The 20,983-nt window shown below is 41.3% G+C and overlaps 1 protein-coding gene across 5 annotated transcripts in view; it reads right to left on the bottom strand.

The window, feature by feature from the left end:
• Positions 1-1,675: 1,675 nt before the first annotated feature.
• The window catches only part of LTBP1 (latent transforming growth factor beta binding protein 1), a 184,405-nt gene continuing 165,097 nt past the window's right edge, over positions 1,676-20,983 (bottom strand). For all 5 annotated transcript variants that reach the window (XM_088524194.1, XM_088524191.1, XM_088524192.1 and 2 more), the window contains 5 exons: positions 20,660-20,800; positions 18,388-18,558; positions 7,374-7,496; positions 3,827-3,976; positions 1,676-2,701 (listed from right to left, as the gene is read on the bottom strand). In XM_088524194.1, coding sequence (XP_088380320.1) covers positions 2,532-2,701; positions 3,827-3,976; positions 7,374-7,496; positions 18,388-18,558; positions 20,660-20,800 — 755 coding nt within the window. In that variant the 3' untranslated portion in view covers positions 1,676-2,531. The remainder of the gene's footprint in view (positions 2,702-3,826; positions 3,977-7,373; positions 7,497-18,387; positions 18,559-20,659; positions 20,801-20,983) is intronic.

The raw sequence follows: 20,983 nt of genomic DNA, 5'->3' as shown, positions 1-20,983 counted from the left end.
TAGGGTTCTCGCCTAAACCACAGCTCTTGTTGCAAGTCAAGGGCTACATCTGTGGTGTCCAATCCCTTGTCTTAATAGTGTTAAGAAAATGTTTGCTTAACTGTGAATTGAAACTGTATTCCCAAGCCCTGCAGCTTTTCAGGTGAAGTTTGCACTACTGGAACGAAGTAGGTGGGCTCGGGGGGGTGCCTGAGTTCAGACGAGCTACATATTTCACTTAAGTCCTTGGGCTATGATTCCTTTGGCAAGGCCTTTCTGAAGGCCTGGAGCCAGTCAAGAGCAGCGCCATGGCATTTCCATGTGTGTGTGTGTATATATACATACATCTATACACACATATATACACGCAGCCGGGGCAGCAGGTGTTGCTGGTGCCCACGGGGAGCAGCCGAGGTGCAAGGAGCGGGCACTGGAGGGGCCTGCCGAGGGAAGGGGCTCACTGGCAAAGGCTGCAGGAAGGCAGGCCTCCTTTTGGCTCCGTTGGACATGGAGCTGCTTGCTTGGCTTTGGTTTTGTTCGCTTGTTTGTCCGAAACAACAAGGAGTAGGATGGTCAGCACCTATATTGGCTGAGAATGATAAGCTCCCAGGGTATTTTAAATGTGTCTTAAAAAAAGGAGAGAAACCAGCAAGGAGCCAATCTTGTGCCTCAGAATTACATGCTCAGTGCAGTGTTTGCCCCAAAGAAAAGTGCTCAAAGGTGCTGGGCTTTGAGCCCTGTTTCCTCAGTTGCCCTGCTCGCTCTCAGGAGCGGCGCAGATCCCACGCTGTGCCTGTTCCCTAGCCCTGCCTTTACCCTCAGTGCTGTCCATGATCTCTTACGCTACTCCTGAGACAGGGAAAATTCACCCTATTTCTTTGCTCTTTACTCACTTTCTAATATGAACAAGCCGATCGACTAAAATGAGACTTACCTGGTGCTGAGTACTTACTTAAAGGAATACAACTTTTTTTTTTATTTTTATTTTTTTCATTCAGTGACTGACGTAAAATATTGGAAAATAAATTTGACTCAGAACCAAAACAAGTATTTCTTTTGTTGGTAAAATGAGAAATAAAAATCTAATTTTGGGACAGTTGGACCCACTTTCTTGCGTTTAGTTTTATCCTTTTCCTTTCAATATAGGGCACGTCTAAAGGACATAGCAGAAATGTTTCATTTGGAAAATATCAAAAGGACGTGTTTCAGCATTTCCAAAGCAAACGACTGCATTCTGGAGCAGGATAAAGCAAAACATCTATCAGTCTTGCAATTGCTTTTTCTCTCTTCTACCACTGAAAAATGGCTAAGGCCACAGCAAGGTACAGTTCATCACGAAAAGAAAATTATCCCCCTTCTCTCTAGTATTTCGGAAAGCCAGGCCATCCACTGAAGATTGCAGATTTAGTGGGAAACATGCCTAAACCAGGAAAGAACAAAAATTCCATGGAAGTCGGCTTCCAAGTCAAACAGTTTCTGTAGGTCTGTGTTTGAAATCTTCCCCCTGGAAGCCAAACTTCAGCATCAACTAATTCAAGTCCTGGCCTTATTAAAACAACATGAGAAGGAAAAAACAGCCAGACAAATCCCTGTAACTATTGCACTGTAAATTAATTTTAGCACTATACACACCCTAGGGTTTGATTCTAGTAACATGAACACAAATACAAGAATAAATCTACAATTAGCAAATAGCTATTTTCTAAAAAAGGGTGATTTTATTGAGGTTTAATATACAGCTTTAATATGTTAGGGTAATCATACAAGATCTCTCTTGTGTTCAATTTACACATTACAATACAGACGTGAGCTCAAATCTTTTGCTTTAATGTACAAAAAGAATCCAATATTGTCCACTAGCAGCTTTGAACTTGGCAAGAAAGGTTCTAAAAACTTTTTAAGTGCAGTAACAACCATACAGAATACAGAATGAATATAAGGACTTTTCGCCAAGGTACATAAACATTTGAAAACAAATGGTGCCTGCTCCACAGGGCAGACAAGTAGCAAATTCAAAAAAGTCACTGACCAATGTTCCAGAGAAGCAGGAGCATTACCCTGTGTAACAGTTCTTATAAAATGGCCTAAGAATATCTGTATCAAAGATTTTGTACTGATCAGAAAAAAAGATCTGAAAAGAAACAGTAGGCAAGGAACTGAACAATCAAAAAAATGACATAGTAATATAAAATATTTCCATCACTATTTAAATGCCAAATTAACCAAGCAATAATAAAAACAAAAACAAAAAACAAAATACCAAAGCTCTTCTGTTTAAAATAACAGCACTGTTTTTGCATAATGATTTTTTTTTCTTATGAACACACTATATACTTTATTGTTTCTTTCATACAGAGAAATGTGTCCATTTGGTCTGTCACTTCAGTGAAGCTGACATATAATCAGCCCATCATTTCTCACCTTTGACACATTTTAATGCTTTTTTCCCATATGTTCACTAATCCGGTGCCTTCTCTTCTCAAGTTAAATACTTTCCTTCCTTTTCTTTATACAGTGCAGAGTATATGGGCTTAGAATATGGAGATTTTCCTCTACTCCAGTTCACTGTCTAGTTCTGAGTTCAGTGGTGTGCAGTAGTTTGGCTTATCTGAGGGTACGTAGCCTGGCAGACACAAACACTTGTAGGAACCCTCCGTGTTAATGCATTTGGCGTTCTTGCAGAGAGACATCCTGTTGTTCAGTTCACTGCACTCGTTCACATCTGCAAAAAAGGGCACATCAACACACATGTACATAAGCCCGGTGTGTGTAGAAAAAGTCAACTTATTTCCAGCATTCTCAAGAACAGAATATGCTGTATAAGTGAGTGGAGAACTTACTTACTCAGCTCACATTAGGCAGAGTTAAGCTGGGTCAAAAGTTGCAACACAAAAATATTTAAATGGTAAGACAAAGAGGTTGTCATAGGGAATCAATAGTATATTAAATGTTCTTACACAGCTACACTGCTAGATTACCAGGTCCAAATTAAGCCTGAGCTGCCAAACAAAACCAGTCCATTAAAAATCCCTTGCTGGATTTTATTGATGACTGAGAATTAATGTGTAAGAAATTATCTAGCAGTTCTTAAGTGTCTGTTAACAAAATCAAATACTTCAGGCATTTTTGGTGTTGTCAGCTACATCCCTGTGAACAGCAGACTATTTGCACTCAGTACTGGGCAGCCCTGGCCTGCAGTTCCCCTCTTTTCTAGCAAAGGAGACCAGTCTAAATGATTGCACGTAGCCTCAGCACGATACAGTGAGGAGACCTCGGCTGTGGGTGATGAAGCATAATGCAAAGCAAGGTCAGTATAGACACCTCAACCTGAAACACCCGTGCACAGTCACTCCCGAGCTGCTGCACTGAGACACATCGATGGTTTTGCTTCATCTCCCCTTGCCACTCCCTCTCCCTGTGCTTTGTTGCTACCTGAAGGCCAAACACGGACGCCTTGGTTATTTGTTGCACAGATTTGCTATTTTGAGAGTGGAAGGATAGTCTGGTCCCTAAATTGTTGAAATCTCTTATCTCACTGAGGATTTTGTTCTGCATTTCCCGCTGTTACTTTATTAACAGAATTTTAAGCTTTACTTCATAAGTGTGTACCTTAGTTTCTAGGCCCTTAACTGAAAACAACTGAAATGACTAAGATGAACTGAGGAACATCAACATAGTTGTTTCTGTAACAACTACATGCACTGGCCTTCGCATTAAAACAGGCAGAAGTTTGGCATCTTCAGTGCCATTCAGGTGATCATCTATAGCGCTCTTATTTTAGCCCCTCTTAAGTCAAGTGACTGAGTAACCTGACAGACGAATATGAAGTAATACATATTATCCTCACCAACACAAGTCATTTTTGCCATGTCCAGGTGATAACCATCAAAGCAGTCACAGGTGTAGCCCTCTTGGACTCTCACGCAGCGGCCGTTCTCACATCCGTTCAGAATACCACATTCCTCTGCTTGTAACTCCTCAAAGCTATTCAGAAAACCTGGGTAGAGAAAGAATTACACACAATAAGTCAGTCACAGAGCTGTCCAGTCCGTTTACTCAAACATATAGACAGGCTCTGAAATTCTCTTAGAGGTTTCATGGAACGTGGCTTGACTTTGTGAAAAATAGGTCAGCTTTAGCAGAACTGCACCTACTGGTGTTTTAAATGCACTAGGAAAGTATCATGATATGGTCAAAGATGAGAACTAAATTACTTTTTGAACTCTAGGCTTCTTTTGTAACGAGTGATTATAGTTTGCAAATGAAAGTATATTGACAATATAGTTTTTAAATGCTAAATCAAGGTTTTCTAAATATGTAACATGCTTTAATTGAATACTGTGAGCATATCAATGTAGGGAAAGCAAAGGCGTTTGGGAGGAACATTCCTAAAGCAGTCTTTTTGAAAAGAAAGGTTGCGTGAGGGGGTTAGAGTTGCATTCTAATTTATCTACAAGAAATTCATATATATACACACACACACACACACACACATATATATATATATATATAAAATCAATTTCAGCTGCCTCGAGGAAAGTAAGAAGAAATTAGAGACGGCTTTCCTATTGTGGTTTTGGTTAGTAACTTCTTGGCTGGTGGTTCCGCAATTTGTGCCAGTAAAAATACCTATAAACTACCAATTGCTGCTTGTCATAATTCTAGATGCTGAGCAGTCAAAGCTGAAGGGCTGTCTTTGTTTTCACTGGTTTGTATAATGCTTCTTGTGATGGGGCTCTGCTCCCTGATTTAGGGCTTCTAGACTATTATGTATATAAAGAATAGTGCATATTTGAAAAGCAAATTATTTTACATGTTCAGAGATGCTTTGTAGGACTGAATTGCTCCTTTTAGTCCTAGACAAGTTTTTCAGCTAGTTTTCCATTCTTCAAGCAGTGCTGTATCACAACTGCAGATGGCAGTCCACCACATCAAAAAGACGTTTGAGAAAAAAGTCCTTGGCATTTGAGGGTCCTTGGTTTATCAGCATGATGAATACATAGGTTAGATAGTAAGTCTTCTGGAGATGGAGTGGAATGAAGTGGGATGGGTAATACATCTTTCCCTCTGCCCCACAATATACAATTAATTTAGCTGTTCCACAAACAAATCGGGATATCTAAAATTGGTTAAATAGGTATACCACAAACTGGTTACCTTTTTATATTTGTTGCAATACTAGTGGCATGTAGATATGCTCAGCTACATAAGAAAATGAATTTCTAACCAACCTTTGACTTGTTCTCCTGTCTTTTTGTTTTTATGCCATCCTGTTCTGGCTATTGAGTCCCTCTTCTCTTTTTTTTCAAGCTTTCGTCTTTCCTGCTCCACCCTTTTTTTAATTAACTTTCATTTACCTTCTTTATTATCATCATATCATCACTCTTTCTTGGCTACATACTTTGCACCTAACCTGAGACAAAAGAAGCATTTGCTGATAGACATGCCACATCTCAAGAAAATATAAAATAGATTGTATACATTAAGTGGGAAAGTAGTTTTTTCCATGAACCAAATCATGTTGCAGTGTAGTTGTACTGAGGATATTGAGCAGATTGTCATGATGTCTAATTACAGTTTAATAAGAAATCTGATCAGTCTTCATATTTTCAGTTCACTGAAAACATGCATAAGGCTTATGTGGGTCCTTTAAAATGCAAAGTTTTGAGGGGCCTTCCAAAATATAAAAAAATATTTTTATGCAGCAGGGCTCACACACACACACGCACAAAAGGCATCACTGATTTTACACTGGGAACATATATAGTATGTTGCAATTCTAACTGGCCAAAGCCAAAATATCCATCACGCCCAGCAGGTTCTGGTTCAAAGCAGCCGGCTGGGGCCTAGGCTGGGGTTGAACGTGCATGTTTGGCTTTGCAAAAACTGATGGTGCAGAGCTGACAAGCTGAAGCGCATGGCCCTGCCGCAGGCCACCAAGTCCTGTCCTTCCTCTCTGGGATCATGCAGACTGTAGCAGGGCTACGACTGGGCACTCTCTGTTTGCTGCCTTAAACACAGGACACGGCCTCTAGGAACCTGCCAGAGAAATGCACACCTCTGCTGCGCACGGTCAGGCAGCCCTGTGTTTGGGGGTTTCTCACGCATTGGCTTGCCACTCTGTGGGATTCGCTGAGCAGATGGGAGCAGAAGAGGTGAGCTCTTACACCTCCACTTCTAAAACAGAGGCTTTGGATTCAGAGCTGTCCGCAGTTTTGTGTTATTTATTCACTACCGATTACAACTTGCGAAGTGCTTCCTTCCTACTCTGTATTTGATCTATCACATCAGCTACCTAGTCATCTTTCTGGGTTTTTCATTTTGTTTTGGTAATTTCCATCTATGTGACATTTTAATTAGACTTAAACACTCATTCACTATTGGGTACTGAAGGTCATTCCAGAGCTCAATAGAAACAAACTAATTAACCTGATCTGCATAGTATGATCTTGTGTAAGTTGTAAGCTGCTAAAGAAATATATATCACCCTTCTAATAAATGTGCTGTAATCATCTTGTCCTATTTTGATCCGTTAGCTTTAGTTTAAAAGTTATCTATTGTATAGGAGAAGCACTTTGGGAAGGTGCTAGTATAGTGGTAATTTGTAGACCAGACATACAAAGCAATAAAAGTTATCAGTTCCTTCTGAGAACTCCTTTTTTATTTTTTATTTTTTAAACTTAAAACTGTGGAAAAGCTCTGTTGGAGCTGTAGAGGCTGCCTGGTTCAGAGGAAGATGATGAGATTGCTAACCATTCCTCTCCCTCATGTCTCAATAGTGAGCTGGGCCAAACCCATAAAGGCGGCAGATATTCCTGGAGGAGAGCTGAGGTACCAGCTGTGTCCAGCCCCTCATGCCCTGTGGGCAGCTCCTCCTAGCTGCAGGCTGCCTGCAAGGACACTCTGACCACACTGCGCTGCGAGTGAGAACAACCTGCATGCTCTCCAGTTCTCCCATACAAAAATTTCCTGGAAAATCATGGAAAACTGGCACGAAGGGATTATTTCTTTCTCTTTTTTTTCTTTTAGACTAAGTGCACTCCCAAGAAATTTGTCCCATGTGCTAAAGCAAAATTCATCTGTGAGAAGAGAAACTGGCAATTCTTTTGACCTCTAGCTGTAAATCTGTTGGTAAATATAAATTTAGTACACTTGGCACAGGCTATTTCACTATATTAAAAATTAATACTGCAGTCTGAGCCCAACTGGACTCTTAGACAATGCTGGCTCTTGAACCTGAACACCTGACCGAAAGCTGGTGTCATAGGAATAACTAATACATAAATAGGCCACATTACTCAGAAGCAAACAGAAGAACGAAGCCAGCTCCAGGGAAATAATCCAAGTTACAACCCCCCTCTCAAGTCTTTTACATAACAGTGAAACTTGCTTACGGTCTTCGACAAAGTATGGATTACTTTCTGGAGTGTAGTGCTCCTCAAAGTCAACCAGAGCATCTTGTCCATATGGCCGTCGAGATCCTGGAACGGGGATGTTGCACAGCTGGGCATAATCCTCTGCGGGGGGAAGAAAATAGGATATAAAATAATCATGCTAGTAACATGGGCTGCATCGCATTAGTCCCTGTGCACTGTGGCGCATATTAGCTGGAAATAAAATTATCTTCCTAGAAACAACATAAATCTTCACTTTCCACAAAGTGTTCTCTCTTCAAGAAAAATCTCATTAAAATGTAACAAGCCAAATACAGACTATTAAGTCATAACAGGAATAACACCAGGGATAGATTTGAGTCAACAGCCATACAAAAATTACGGGCAGGTTTTTCTGGCTTGCAGAGGGTGCTGCGTGTCCCTTCCCAGGGGGGCCCGCTGTGGTCACCCTCCTCCTCCTCCTGTGATAACAAGGCTCGCCCCAACCATCAGGGCTGCGAGCAGAAGCCACCCTAAAAGTCGGGCAGCAAAGCAGCAGAGGCTTCGTTTCAGACACACTACACACTGGCCACGCAACCTGCAGCCATCACAAAAAGAAGCACTTCTGAAGCACCGCATCTCTCGCCTTGATGCGAACCGCACCGACAAACTTCAGGCTCATGTACTAGTGCTGTTCGGAGCCCTGGGGCTGCAAACCTGATGGGGCAAGGGAAAATGCATGGGAGAAATAGTTATATTCTGATTTTCCACTCCTCTCTAATTAATATCAAATTCTAGCAGACTAAAGCAACTCTTTCTTAGGTGTTGGGGCCCGTATTTGAAATGCTGATGTTCAGAGCTGGATTTTCATTTTGATTTACTGGGCTACCTCTGTTTCCATTACCGTATACTAAAAAAATATACAAGACAATTTCTTTAGAAATAGAAGCACCATTAAAAAAATAGCAGTCCAGGTGTTCCTTTACTGTTGCTGCAGACTATTTAGCATCTGTTTCTATGAAGATTGCCTGGTGTTCTGAGAACCCAGCAGAATAAGGACGGGAAAGAAAACCACCAAAAGACAGAGAGGGGAAAAAAGCCCTAAGCAGATACAAAATCCAAGAACTGCAGATGGTTATGGAGCCAGAAACCTCATGCTGTGTTGAACTGCCCAGACAGTAAATAGTTGGATAAATCCAGACATTCTCTAGACAGTCCAGAGCAGGGCCCCACTTGCTGCCAGCATTGTCATTTTATTTCCACAGGTAATATCCATCTCCTCCACCTGGAATTGTTTCATTGCATCCTGAAAACAAGGTGTTCGAAAAAATTTTGAATCCTGTGGTCAAAAACTTTGTTTCTTTTAAGCAAAGCAGAACACTGTGCAGTAAGGGCAAAGCTCGCCCGTGCCCAAGGCAGTCCTGTCACAGGTACCAGCCCCCTCCTCTGCAGATGAAGCACCACCATGCCCAGGAGAGACATCATCCAGTGGCACACAGAATAAAGGCAGCAGGAGGAAATAAAAAACATGCTACTTTTCACTAACACAGTAAATGCTAGTTATGTCCCTCGATGCGCAGCCTTCCATGCACGTAGTATTTTAAGAGCTGTCGTAGGATGAGAAACACCCTTCCCTGCACCGAACCGCAAATGACATCCAAGCATGGGGACAGCCAGCTTATCATCTCAGACTGACGCTCGCGTTGTTTTGTGTTGAACTACTCCTGGCATCCAGGAGTTTTGATGTGTAGAGATTGTACAGAGGGTAAAAGAAGAGGGAAAAGATGTGAAGTGTAAAAGCACTTTCTCACAGATGCACACTAATATTCTTGGCAAAGGGAATTATCTTCTGCAAAATAGTAACTCATGTGGCCTGTGTGAAAGAAACCACCACACAGAAAACAACCAGCGAACGCAAAGAGGTCAGGGCAAGAAAATCTGAGACACCACTGCTGTTTCTGCATGGATGTGAGCTCATGGAAGGGACTAGACAGCAGATGGACACTTGCTTTTTAGGTTACTCAGTGCTGATTTTGCTCTTAAAGAAATCAGTAGTAGAAATGCTGAAGGGCTGTTCTAGGCCATTCTGTAAACTTGGTGTTTGTTAAAATAGCTGTAACTGTATCAAAGTCTTCTACGTAGCTACAGATACATCTGCAAGTAGTCTGTTAAGCACTTGCTAAGCATATTATGAGTAATTAATCATTTGTTAATAGACACTGATCCATTAAGCATTTATACACTATTTATACATACTTATTACAAAAACTGACAATGCATTTTAGTATCCATAAGTCACCTTAGAAGCTATACACCTACACTTTATATATTTTATATTCTTGTTTTGATACATAAAGTGATGATCTTGGAATTACCTATAAATACCGAGTACTGCATGCTCTGTTCAGTTGCCCACATAGTGTAATCTTTATCTCCTGTCTTTTGCAGTGTGGTGCTGCTAGGCAGTCAGGAGGGAAGCCCAGCAACACAAAAAGAAGTCAGCAGTGAAAATTCAGGGCCTGTAACAGCGGTAAGTTCTTTCTGCTGCTGCGTTGAGCTTGCCTATGTTTTCCATGAATGAAAAGAGTGGAGAGAGGGGAGACCCAAAAGGGCTGAAGGGCACTAGGAGGGGCACATTCTGTAAATGTAAAAAGAATGGGGTTACGGGCTAAGGTAAAACAAACTCAGATGCCTGACAAAAATAAACCCATCAGGGTTGCCATCTGGCTGACAGAACAAGTTCTGGCAAGACAGATGAGAACATAAAATTTCTGTTGTTTTCAGCTTTTCCCTTTGCTATGCTATATTCCTAAATTCAGATTAAAAACAGCATGCTTTGGGTCACTATGCTCTGCACTGATCACAGTTTTCCAGGGAGAGGAGTGACATGACCAGAACGTTGCAAGACTTGTGGCTAAAAGCCTGACTGGTGCACAGAAAGTTGCAGCAATCATACGAATGGGAGGACAGTATGATACTGTGCTAGGGAGATGACAGAGGAGACCTAGGATCGGGACCGTGGTAAGGGAAGGAGAGAGAAAAGGAAGAGCCAACTATCCTCAGGTACAAAATCATTTAGCTGTCTCAAAACTTACTACTGTCTTGCAAGATAATCTTTCATACAAAGTAAAAAACCACATGCACCACATCAGCAGTCAAAGTAAAAAACTTTTCTTACATGGATTGACCTTCTTTGCTAGTGCATCTCCTGGCTGTGAGCAGGGATCATGTAACTGTGGTTCAAGAGAAAAACACCACACTTTTTAGTACGATTAGTGCACATTACACCATCTGTTTCGATTTTTTTTTTTGATAACTTGCAAAGAAGCATCAAGACAGCTCAGAGTATAGGGCTTAGGACAGCTGTTATGAAAGGAAATTGGTGTATGCTTCCAAGAATGTTATGGACACACTTTCTAAGTGTCGTTGTGTGCACCATAAAATGATTTTAGGGGAATACAGGTAGATACACTTGTGTACTGACACAGGCCCCAACTTGTGGTGAAACTGGGCTGACAAAGAGGACAAAACATGAACTGGATGGTCTGACTAAGCTATTAGGTGTTTGCCAGCAGAAGTGCAGCTGGGCAAATGTGCCTCTTATTTGCATGTACAGTTATTGTAACTGCACAAGCACGTGTGGCCTTTATTCACAACTGGACACATAAAATCCTAATTAGATTCCCTAGTCAAATATATATATATATTCCATATTTCATGCATTTCAGACAAATTATTATATTAAAGAAAGCTCTTCCTGACATAACCATGAAACAACAGCATCACAGCCAATCCTTCTTCTTGCCCATAAGGCAAGCTTTATATCTGTTCCAGCTATTCAGAACTGTCACCATCACACACAAAAAAGGAGCCAAGACTATCAACACCACGGCAGTTCCTTCATATAATTGGAAAAATGCAGCACTTTCACCATGGAAGAAATCACTAGAGACAAGCACAAAGCCAAGAAGACATTTATTACAGAAAATGTATATCCCTTCCCTATCAGAGTTCAGGACATCAGTCTGAACTGCCTAAGTTTATACTCTCTCAGGACACTGAATCATCTATGAACCAAGGCTGAAAATATTTCTTCTCTAGATTTTTCTAGATATTTCTTCTTTAGATTGTGCTAATTCACAATTTAGATTATTTCATTGACTTCCTCCATAAACAGGTGCTGATTTTTTTCTCTAATGAATTAAAAGGAATATTCATGTCCTTACATGAAGAAACTCTAAATGAAGTGGTCAGGGAAAAGATAACAGTGGATGTAAAACTCTTGTTTAAATCAAAAGAACTAACGACCTGGTTATTACAAAATCTTTTAGTGTTAGTTGAGGCTCCTCAAATTTCCCAAACAATCTTTTCTCCTCAACTTGTTAGAGTTGTAGTAAAAATAAGGTTGTGTCTGCCACAGCTTCATAAATGGCTTTTCAAATCCTTGCTGACTCCTATGTGTGCTTGGGATGTGAGGTTTCCTTAAGAGCACAACGGGGAATGAAGGAACCTAGTTTCCCTTTATCTGGGCTTTTAAAACTCATCTATTCCCCAAGGAAGACAGAACTTTTGCATTTCTTCTCCAAATACTTCCTAAACTTTCCAGGCTCAAACTGGGCAGTCATGTATGTTCTCTATGTTCTGATTTTCTCTGTGTATCTGTGCATGTGTTTTATTCATTGTCATAAGCAGGTAATTGCTTCTAAATGCCCAACTGCTATGTAACAATGCAATTCTCATTATGGACTTTCCCTTAATTAGGCAAATAGCAGCATTGCAAATTTGCAAAAGAAAGACAAGCAAGCAGAGGAAGAAGAGAGAAACTTATACCAGAGAGGATGCTTTTTCAGCATGTTTTTCTCTTCTTATACCAGGAGAGACTTAACTGGAATGTAGCTGATGTTAGAAGAGATGTGGCTCTGAATAGCCCAGATAAAAAACACATTTGGGGAGTTTTATATCCAAAGAGTGAACAAAGCAATGGGATTGCTAGCCAGCAACTAAAGGCAGCCAGTGCCCTCTGAGGAGCACTGATGTTAACATGTAGCCTGCATGAATTCATGCTCAGCCACTGAACTGCTGTATTCTGATAATGAGGTACCCAGCGTGTCCTTAATACCCAGCTTCACACTGACCACCTTGCAGTAGTTTCCTTCAGAAGAGACAAGACACAATGGTCATGGTCATCAGCTCTTCATGGAAAAGGAACTGGTAAGTGAGGTGGTTTTATGTTCGCTCTTTATAGCTAAGAAGCTTAAAAGATCTATAGTGCAAGCTTAAGCTTGTGCTTTCTTAACATTGGTAGCAGTTGTTATTGAACACTTGGAGAACCAACACTGTTACACTGATAACTGTCTCCATCCCCATCAGTAATGTGTTTTCCAGCTTCTCCAGGTTAAGGTGTAGCCAGATACATAGTTTTCCAGACTCTTTCAAGCACAGGGTGAGGCACTGAGCAGCAGTCTACAGCTTTTTGTGAAACTCCCAGCAGACTCCTGTATCTATACTGAGCAATAGGAGTGCAGAAGTTCAGCTGAGAACCAGTTCTTAGTAACATACTTCTGTTTTAACAGAAAGAAAAGAGCAAAAGGAGCATTACTCCTTCCAAAGTAATTCTGTGCACCCCTGCTAGACTTCAGAAAAAGCACTGAAGATTTCAGTCAACAGAAGTGAAATCAGTCAAAATTTCTGCACAAATGAGCATGAGACAATCTCATGGGTATTGAGGCACAATTGCTGCTATTTTCTGTGCTCAAAAGATAACTCTTTTCACACAGAGCCCTTACCAGAAAGGAAGCAAGCAGAAGGCCATCCTAAACGGGAAGACAGTGGTCTGCAAAAATGGGTCTCTCTGCTGATCTTTATCATCTCCAAGAGCACAGATGAAAACTCATCCTTCACACACACCAGCATTCCTCAGAAAGAACACCGAGTTCTCACAGTACGGAAACTCTGCCCAGAACTAAAGCATAAAGAAAATTCCCTGCAGCAAAACGCTATCCAAAAAATGTGTTCTGCCTGAAAGGGTAAAATTTATCAACTATCTATAGGCATCTCCAAGGGTTTTCACCTGCGTTAGTCATCCTATGTCTCTCTTCAGTCCATGGAAAAGCTTAACTGCTTCTAGGACAGCTTTTGTATCATGCTAAAGCTAAAGATGTCCAGCCTGGAGAAATATAGCCCTTAGGTGCTTATTTCTCTTTGATGCCTTAAGGTATCCACTACCCACAGCTGTTCCCCTGAGTCTGGGCTTACTACAAAGGTAAATGCCAAGGTGGAGATAAAGAGAAGATTCAAGTGAAGTGGGAGTCTTCAGTAGTTTTTTATGTGACCTCTCCTCACACAAAGCATCTCTTGTAGTATCTGTTGATGGGAGTTTTGCTATCATTCTTCCTGCAGATCATGTAAACAGAAAATATTTCCACAAACTATTGTAACTTAAAACTTGAAATAACAGAGTAGAAATAATGTTACACAAAATAATGTTGCACAAATGTTACACATTCTTAAGCACCTTTAGAGCTGCTCAAGAATGTGCTTACAACATTATCTCAGTAGTCCATCAGGAAGTTCCTGGGTACGTACAGAGCAATGCGCTCCCATCTTCAGTAGTTAGTAAATCGTCCACACTAAAACTGTAGAGTCCAGTCCTACCTTTAGTCCCCACCACTCCCTTTTCACATCAAAATGTCTCCTGGCAGCTACCCCCAGAGAAGAGGGAGAAAGCTTTGGGTTCAAGGGGACAGAATTCCACCTTCCCTGCATCCTCAGATGTCTTCCTGAAGCAAAGACGGTACCGCACTGTAATGACAAACTCCGAGACAGGTTTCTGGAGAACATTTTGCAAATTCAGAGATGGAGTCTTCCTATATTCAACACTGATCACTGCATACCATTTTACATCTCTTTACTTCACCCCTTCGGACTTACTGTTCTGGGTAACAGTACCCCTGGGGCTCCTGGAGGCCCAACTTTTTACTTAAGGTGTTACATGCTAAGGTTATCATGAGGTAGATATGGCCTTATAGGCCTAATTTTAGATTTCCAGATTTTATTTCAGTCTTGGCCAATTGCTCCTTTTTCTGGCATGGATGCTTTGACTCAGCTGCTGAACCCATCGGGGCCTGTCCTGCTGCCAGTTACTAGAATATTGATTCCATATGAAGATAGCTGGGCCTCCCGATCGCCACGATTAGTGGACCAAGAAAGCAAAATATCTGAAGGCAGGTTGGCTGACAGGCCTATTTATAGGGCGGGTGCAGTGGATAGAGGATGTTTTTGCTAATTATACATTTTTCCTCAGTCTCTCAGTTATTACAGATTGCAAAAGACACTTTGGAAGCCAAATAATGCAGAAGTTTTTACAAGATAACTAAACACTGAAAGTTCTTTGGGCTAATAAAGCCTAACACCACAAAAATCACAGAAAGAAGGCATTTCTGTAGTTCACATTTGAGTACTGGATGCAATCCAGGAAAGCCTCTACCTGGAATATAGTGCAAGATCATAACAGCAGATCTTGTACTTAAAGCGATCTGTCCATGACTCCAGGTGCAATGACAAGGAGGCCTACCCTGCAAAATGGTGTTTTTACAGGCAGGACGGATGCCATACGTCAGGTAAATCACTGCAGTTATGTCTGTACTACGTGTTTTGATCAGGATTTTGAACTAATATTTTGAGTTTATTCCTTGATGTCACTAAAAGACTTATCAGTCTTACAGATATAAAGGTATTACTGCTACTTTATTAAGTGCTGCTTATTTTTTTTCCTCACTCTGATTGTTTAGCATTATTTTCAGTGAAATTTGTTTGATCAAGCACAGAAAAGTAGAAGAATCACCGTTACTACTTTTCAAAAATAGCAGCAAATACATAAAATGCGTTTTTACACCAATGAACAATTGGATTCTTTTTTTTTAACATGTATCAACACATACATATATAAACTCCCTATCTTTCCAGGGATTTTATGCTGGATACTATTCAAATAGGAGATTTAAACCTTGTCATGAAAAATGGAAGTATTCCTTCAAGAAAAGGTGGGCCACAAAAGATAGGAGTTATTTTTGTTAAAACAGGGATTTGTTTTAGAAAGGATTTAAAAACAAATCAGTCATAATTGCAGCCATCTTTTTCCTTCTAAGGCAACTTCTGTATCTTCAAATACAAAAGGAGTATGAATAGGATGAAAGGAAACTGCAGATCAGTGAACGGTCCCTTCTATAACCCAACTCATTTCATCGAAAAAGTCTTCCAGTTATAATGCTTGAAAGGCTTCCAGTGATAATGCTTTTTGCATCCCCAGGTCCTCTTTAACATGTGTTACAAAACCTCAGTGTGCCCCTAACTTGGGAAATAAGCAAACACCTTCAGTAGTAAATCTGGCCAACACAATACACAAGTATTTGAAAAGGGAGAAACTCCAGGTTCCCCAGCCAGGACTTGAACCTGTGACCCGCTGGCCCAGAGGTGTGAAAGTGCTCTCTGCAGCCAATGATATCACTGTCAGTGCTACAAACTGAAGACACGTCAAATGAATCATTGGTTGGGTTCAGTCAGCCCTCAGTTCTTCTTGGTAAATGTTCCTGAAAGCAGAAAAACGTTTCCTGTTTTTTGCATGTGCAAGTGCACAAAGCAGATACAACCTATATGAAGAACTCTGAGCTCGTATACATTTATTCTACCATACTAAGGATACTATAAGCTTTTGTTCCTTTTAACTCTCTATATTGCATACTCTCTACATTGCTTCATAGTATCATTTCAAGCAGATAGTCTACCTTCCTTCAATGCAAACCTCACATACAAATGAGCTTAAATCTGGAGGAGGAAAGATTTTATTATCCAATATAAACACCCTTCAGCTGTGTTAGAAAAGCATCCGAGTGCATTTAGCATCATGTTCTCCATCAGGAACGTTAATGTCATTCGTTCCTTGAACTGCTCAAGCTCCTTCACAGAGCTAGCTGCGATTTGCATCCCACTGTTGCCATGGGATTGCTCCTCCAGAATTGTCCAGCTCCATGATCAGAAATCGTTTAATTTCAAGTCTAAAGCTGTTCAGGCTGAATTTGTTCCCATTTGTTCTTACACCAGAGCTACTGTTTAATTTAAATGCTTATTCTCTATCCTTTGAGCCCTCCACGATGCTGCTATAGAGGGTGGTCTTAATGTTTGCAGCTTTTGCTCTGTGTGTAGGTTTAACACCTTACCTTGTAAGGTAGGTTTTCCATTCTCTGACTGGCCTGGTAGCTCTTCCCTGCTACTTTTCAGGTGCATCTAGTGCAACTAGCTAGAAATCTTCAAAACGAAGTCTAGTACCCGTGTACATCTCCTTACTGGAAACAATGTGCATTATTTCTCTCAAGTGCATGTTGCAGCTCATTCTCACCAGCACCAAGTAATGAACTAACACACCCCTTTCCTCTGCTCTATCATTCCATCCAAGGAAGTGCAGTTCATAGCAGCAATTCTTGCTATTAGCTATTGCCTTGTATTTTCACTCTTATATTTCATTCCATTTCAATTATTATTCTAGCTGGGGAAGTAATTCCATGCCTGAAAACGTCCTTCTGCAAGATTTGCTCCGAAAAAAAGACGTTTCAGAGATTTCCACATCTTATAAATCAGGCTGTTGTCATGCACTGTTTTTTCTTCCTCATTCTTTTTCTGGGCCAAGCATCAACCAACAGTTACTCCAGCCAACATCATCAAAATTGGGGCTTTTTCAGTTGCTGCCCTTCCAAAGCATGCTCAGACAAGCAGAGATGTATGTGAGCAGCTTCAAGGACCTTGCAGCAAATTATAAGAACATAAAACCCAAGCAGATGCAAACATGGCTACATTAATACTTCGCTGAGCATCACTAGGTAGTTCTAACTCCAAGATTCTTGCTACAGGCACAACATGCACTGCTTTAACTGTAACAAAATGGTTAAGAGTAATATGAGCCCAAGCAAGGATCCAGTTATCAGAAAAAATGCTTTAGTGATACAGCAACTTATTCCCATGTGGAAAGCCATTCTGCTAAAAGGTATTTTACAGTAATAAAACTACATCCAAATGTGGCCTTGAAATAATGTAACCAGGTAGAGGAAGCAGCTGCACTGTTTACAAATGAGTTATTATGGTACCAGACTGCATATACCAGGGCTGTTAAAGATAGTGACATATCATCTCAGGCACAGCATGACTTAAAACCATGTCCCTTTCACAGGTTTCTTCTCCCAGACTGTCAGTGGCCACATTTCTCTCCATTTAGCTTTTCCAGTTGCCACGAGAAAAAAAAAATCTACCCAAATATCTTCTTGGAACACTAAAACAAAATATATTCTGTGAAAAATATGTCTTGCTAGCTGGCGTTCCAAAATATTCTTTAACATCAAGTTATATTCCTTGGAAACATGCATTTCCCTCTGTCCATAGTGATACTCCATTTTCCTCATCTGCCTTTCTGCCCTAAATGGCTCATATATATATATTTTTGTCATATTCGAGCACAGAACCATAGAGTAGCAACTCATTCTCTGATAGGTCTAATGATTCTACAGCCCATCGTTAGCAGCAGATCATGTTCAAGCAAACATGCGTATTTGCAGGTAGTCTGGCAGAGCTTTACACTGAAAATACGCTTGTATATACAAAACTGGCAACCAAAGTTTGGAACATGCATGTAGCAGGTTGAGTGTTGTATGTGCACACACAAAAATATACACGTGTGCATTTCCAGAGACCGTTTTGACTCTGTTATGCTCAGGAACTCTGCTACCCTTAAAATGCCCTCCTACCACACCACTAACAGTTCCACCTGAGGTTGCCAGAACCACTAGGTGCCCAAAATAAAAAGCATCTACATTTTCAAAATCTGGACTGCGGTGATTTCCCCTAATTAATGAGAACAATTTCCATTAGTTCTTGAAGGGCTGGTTTCTTCTGTTCTTTCTTACATTATTAGCCCAAGTGCAACTTCAAGGCATTAAACGGATTAAGCATTTGGAAGTTCATGCCTGGAACTCAGAGGACATTTCCTTACCTGACTCTTTCATAGGACACAGAGCGCACTGCATGCCCCAGGCTTCCCCGTATAAGCAACAGCACTCGGTGTACGTGGTCTGTTTGCCAACCAGAGGTCGACTGCAAACAAAATCATCACTCAGATGCTGCCAGCAAAGGTCCTGGTAGACTTCAGTTTCTTCAGTTTGTTCTGACAGAGAAGACAGAATTTCATCATCGCAGCAGTGTTACTTAAAAGAATAGTGGCATAATGCATAATTACCTGAACTCAGGTTAAAAAGTAGAATAACTTCACTTCTCGTGAGACTAAACCTAGACAGACTTGGTAAAATCCATTTTTCAAAGCATGAGGTAGCTCACACCCCAGGGCCTCAGCTTTGCAAAAATCTTGACAGGTTCTCATTTTCCAGTGGCACTTGACAGGTTCTCATTTTCCAGTGCCTTTTCAAAGCAGTCTGGCTTGGACACCCAAGAATTAAAACCTTTTACATGGCTAGCCACTGCTGAATGCTGAACACTCATTCAGCTCTGCTCTCACTGAAGTTAACAGAACTCCCACAAAAAAAATAGTGTTAGGATAGAGGTATATAGGTCTGTCCATGAAACAAACCTCTAAAACGTACCATTTTCATTTTCTGATATTGCTAGCACTGACATCAGAAAGGACATTTATTGCTAGGGCAGAACTGAACAAAAATTTTACATGGGCTTAAGGGGAGCCTGGACAAATACTTGGAAGAGATGCCCATTAACTGCACAGACAAACCACATCAGGCTAAGGAAACCCCCTGAGCTGAGAATAGCTAGCAGCTGCTCAGAGGAGCAGCAGTATTGTTTATCTGCTATCCCCATCCCTGATCATCCACTTGGAGTTATTGTCAGAGAGAGAATGCTGCTGGGAACCACTGACACATTCTTAGGAACATTAACAAAAAACACGCGTTTTAGTCAAAGCTGGAGTATTTCACAGGCGTGCTCCTTCTGAAAAAGTTCTTTGTAGGAACATTTCCCAGTTCTAGAAATCTCTAATCACTGCTGATCAGCAGAGAGAGGGACTGAAAACTTGATCTTTTACTTGGAAGGTGAACACCTCAACACAACTGTTTTGTAAAAACGTCTAAGGGTTTTGACTCTGTTCCAGTGTGGAATGGGAAATAAGTGTTGTCGCAAACCAAGATTCTGTTTTGTCTGCCCAAAACCATTAACCTCCTGCTCTGCTTTAGGGAGAGTCACACTGGCAGAGATGGGAGGAAGGAGCACTTTGTGCTGCATGAGATGATTGCTGTGCCAGCCTCAAGGATGCATGAAAATACCCTCTTGGGTTCTTGCATCCTCTTCACTTCCTAGGTGAGACCAAAGGACAGTCCCGCTGCTGTTTTGTTTAACTCAAGTTTGAACAGTGAAATTACTGTGGTTCTTTCAGAGTTTCAAGCAAGAGGATGGACTGCATTGATTCTCAGAAACACCACCCTCATAATACCAAGTAAAACAAGCATTCAGTCTGTATTTCTGTTTTCTTTCACAGTATTTTAGAAAAATTCAGAGTTGCAGGCACCAGAGGTCTTGGCTCTTGGGTGCCAATATTAATCAAACACTCTAGCATTTCTTTCGAAGTTTTGTGTAGTATAGACAAAGCTATGCAATGTCAAAGCTGCACCTCTGCAGAGTGCTCTGGATTTCTAAGATGTTTCTAAGAATCTCAGAATATCTTTTTTTTCCCCCAGAAATCAGTATCTACTAAAATTAAAACTTTTGTTTAAACAAAGAGTGATGCTGCAGCCCACAGCTTGAAATGTGAGCGCAATGCACTCTCAGAATTACTCGAAGAGAAGCACTGATATAATTTTTGCTGTTTTCTCCTACATCTCATTATTTCTGTTGTTCTTCCTCCCCTCGTAGAAAGAAGCGTGCGGCCACTCACTCTGGACTGAACCTCCAGGGTTTGCCCATAGCCAGACACCAGCCTCAGTGAGACACTGAGCAGGCAGGGCCTCTTTACCTACAGGGCTGAAAGGGATGCTGAGCTGCTGAATCAGTGCTGAAAACACCCGCTGCCAGCCTCACTGCATTAAACACGTAGAGCAGCCTCCTGTCTGCACGGGCGGGACAGCAGCCTGCGGAGTCCTGCCTCGCGATGCCTTCTGCATTGACAGATGATGGTGGCCCAAGCATTTCCCCCCAGAACCCTCCCACTCAAGAGCCATCCAGGAACAAGCCCATCCAAGCCGGGGTCCGTCAGCAGGCCCTGGCGGAGGTGGACCCAGCCTGGTAACACGTATACTGGACCATACCATTGGAGTCTGCTGGCCTGATGCACCGCTTCTCTGTTGCGTCCAGAACCATGGGGTGCGTGCAGAAGCAGTTGTACGATCCTTCTGTGTTAATGCACTGGCCATCAATACAGCTGTTCGGGTCCTGACACTCATCTGTATCTTTAAAATGGAAGGAAACTTATCAAGGAGAGCCAGCACAAAGCACGCTGCATTAACCTGTGTTTATATATTCCTATTTTAGGAGCAGATTTTCCTGCGTGTCTTCTGTTAATAACAACAAATTCCAATTGTTGGCAGCAAAATCCTGCCCATGGAGAAGGATGGACAGCTCAGCAGGATGCT

Source organism: Tinamus guttatus, unplaced genomic scaffold (assembly GCF_059628265.1).
Source record: "Tinamus guttatus ecotype Peru unplaced genomic scaffold, ASM5962826v1 Tinamus_guttatus_pri_ptg000208l, whole genome shotgun sequence".
NCBI lineage: Eukaryota > Metazoa > Chordata > Aves > Tinamiformes > Tinamidae > Tinamus > Tinamus guttatus.
The sequence above is the reverse complement of the archived record's forward strand: the minus strand, read 5'-3'. Positions and strand labels throughout refer to the sequence as shown.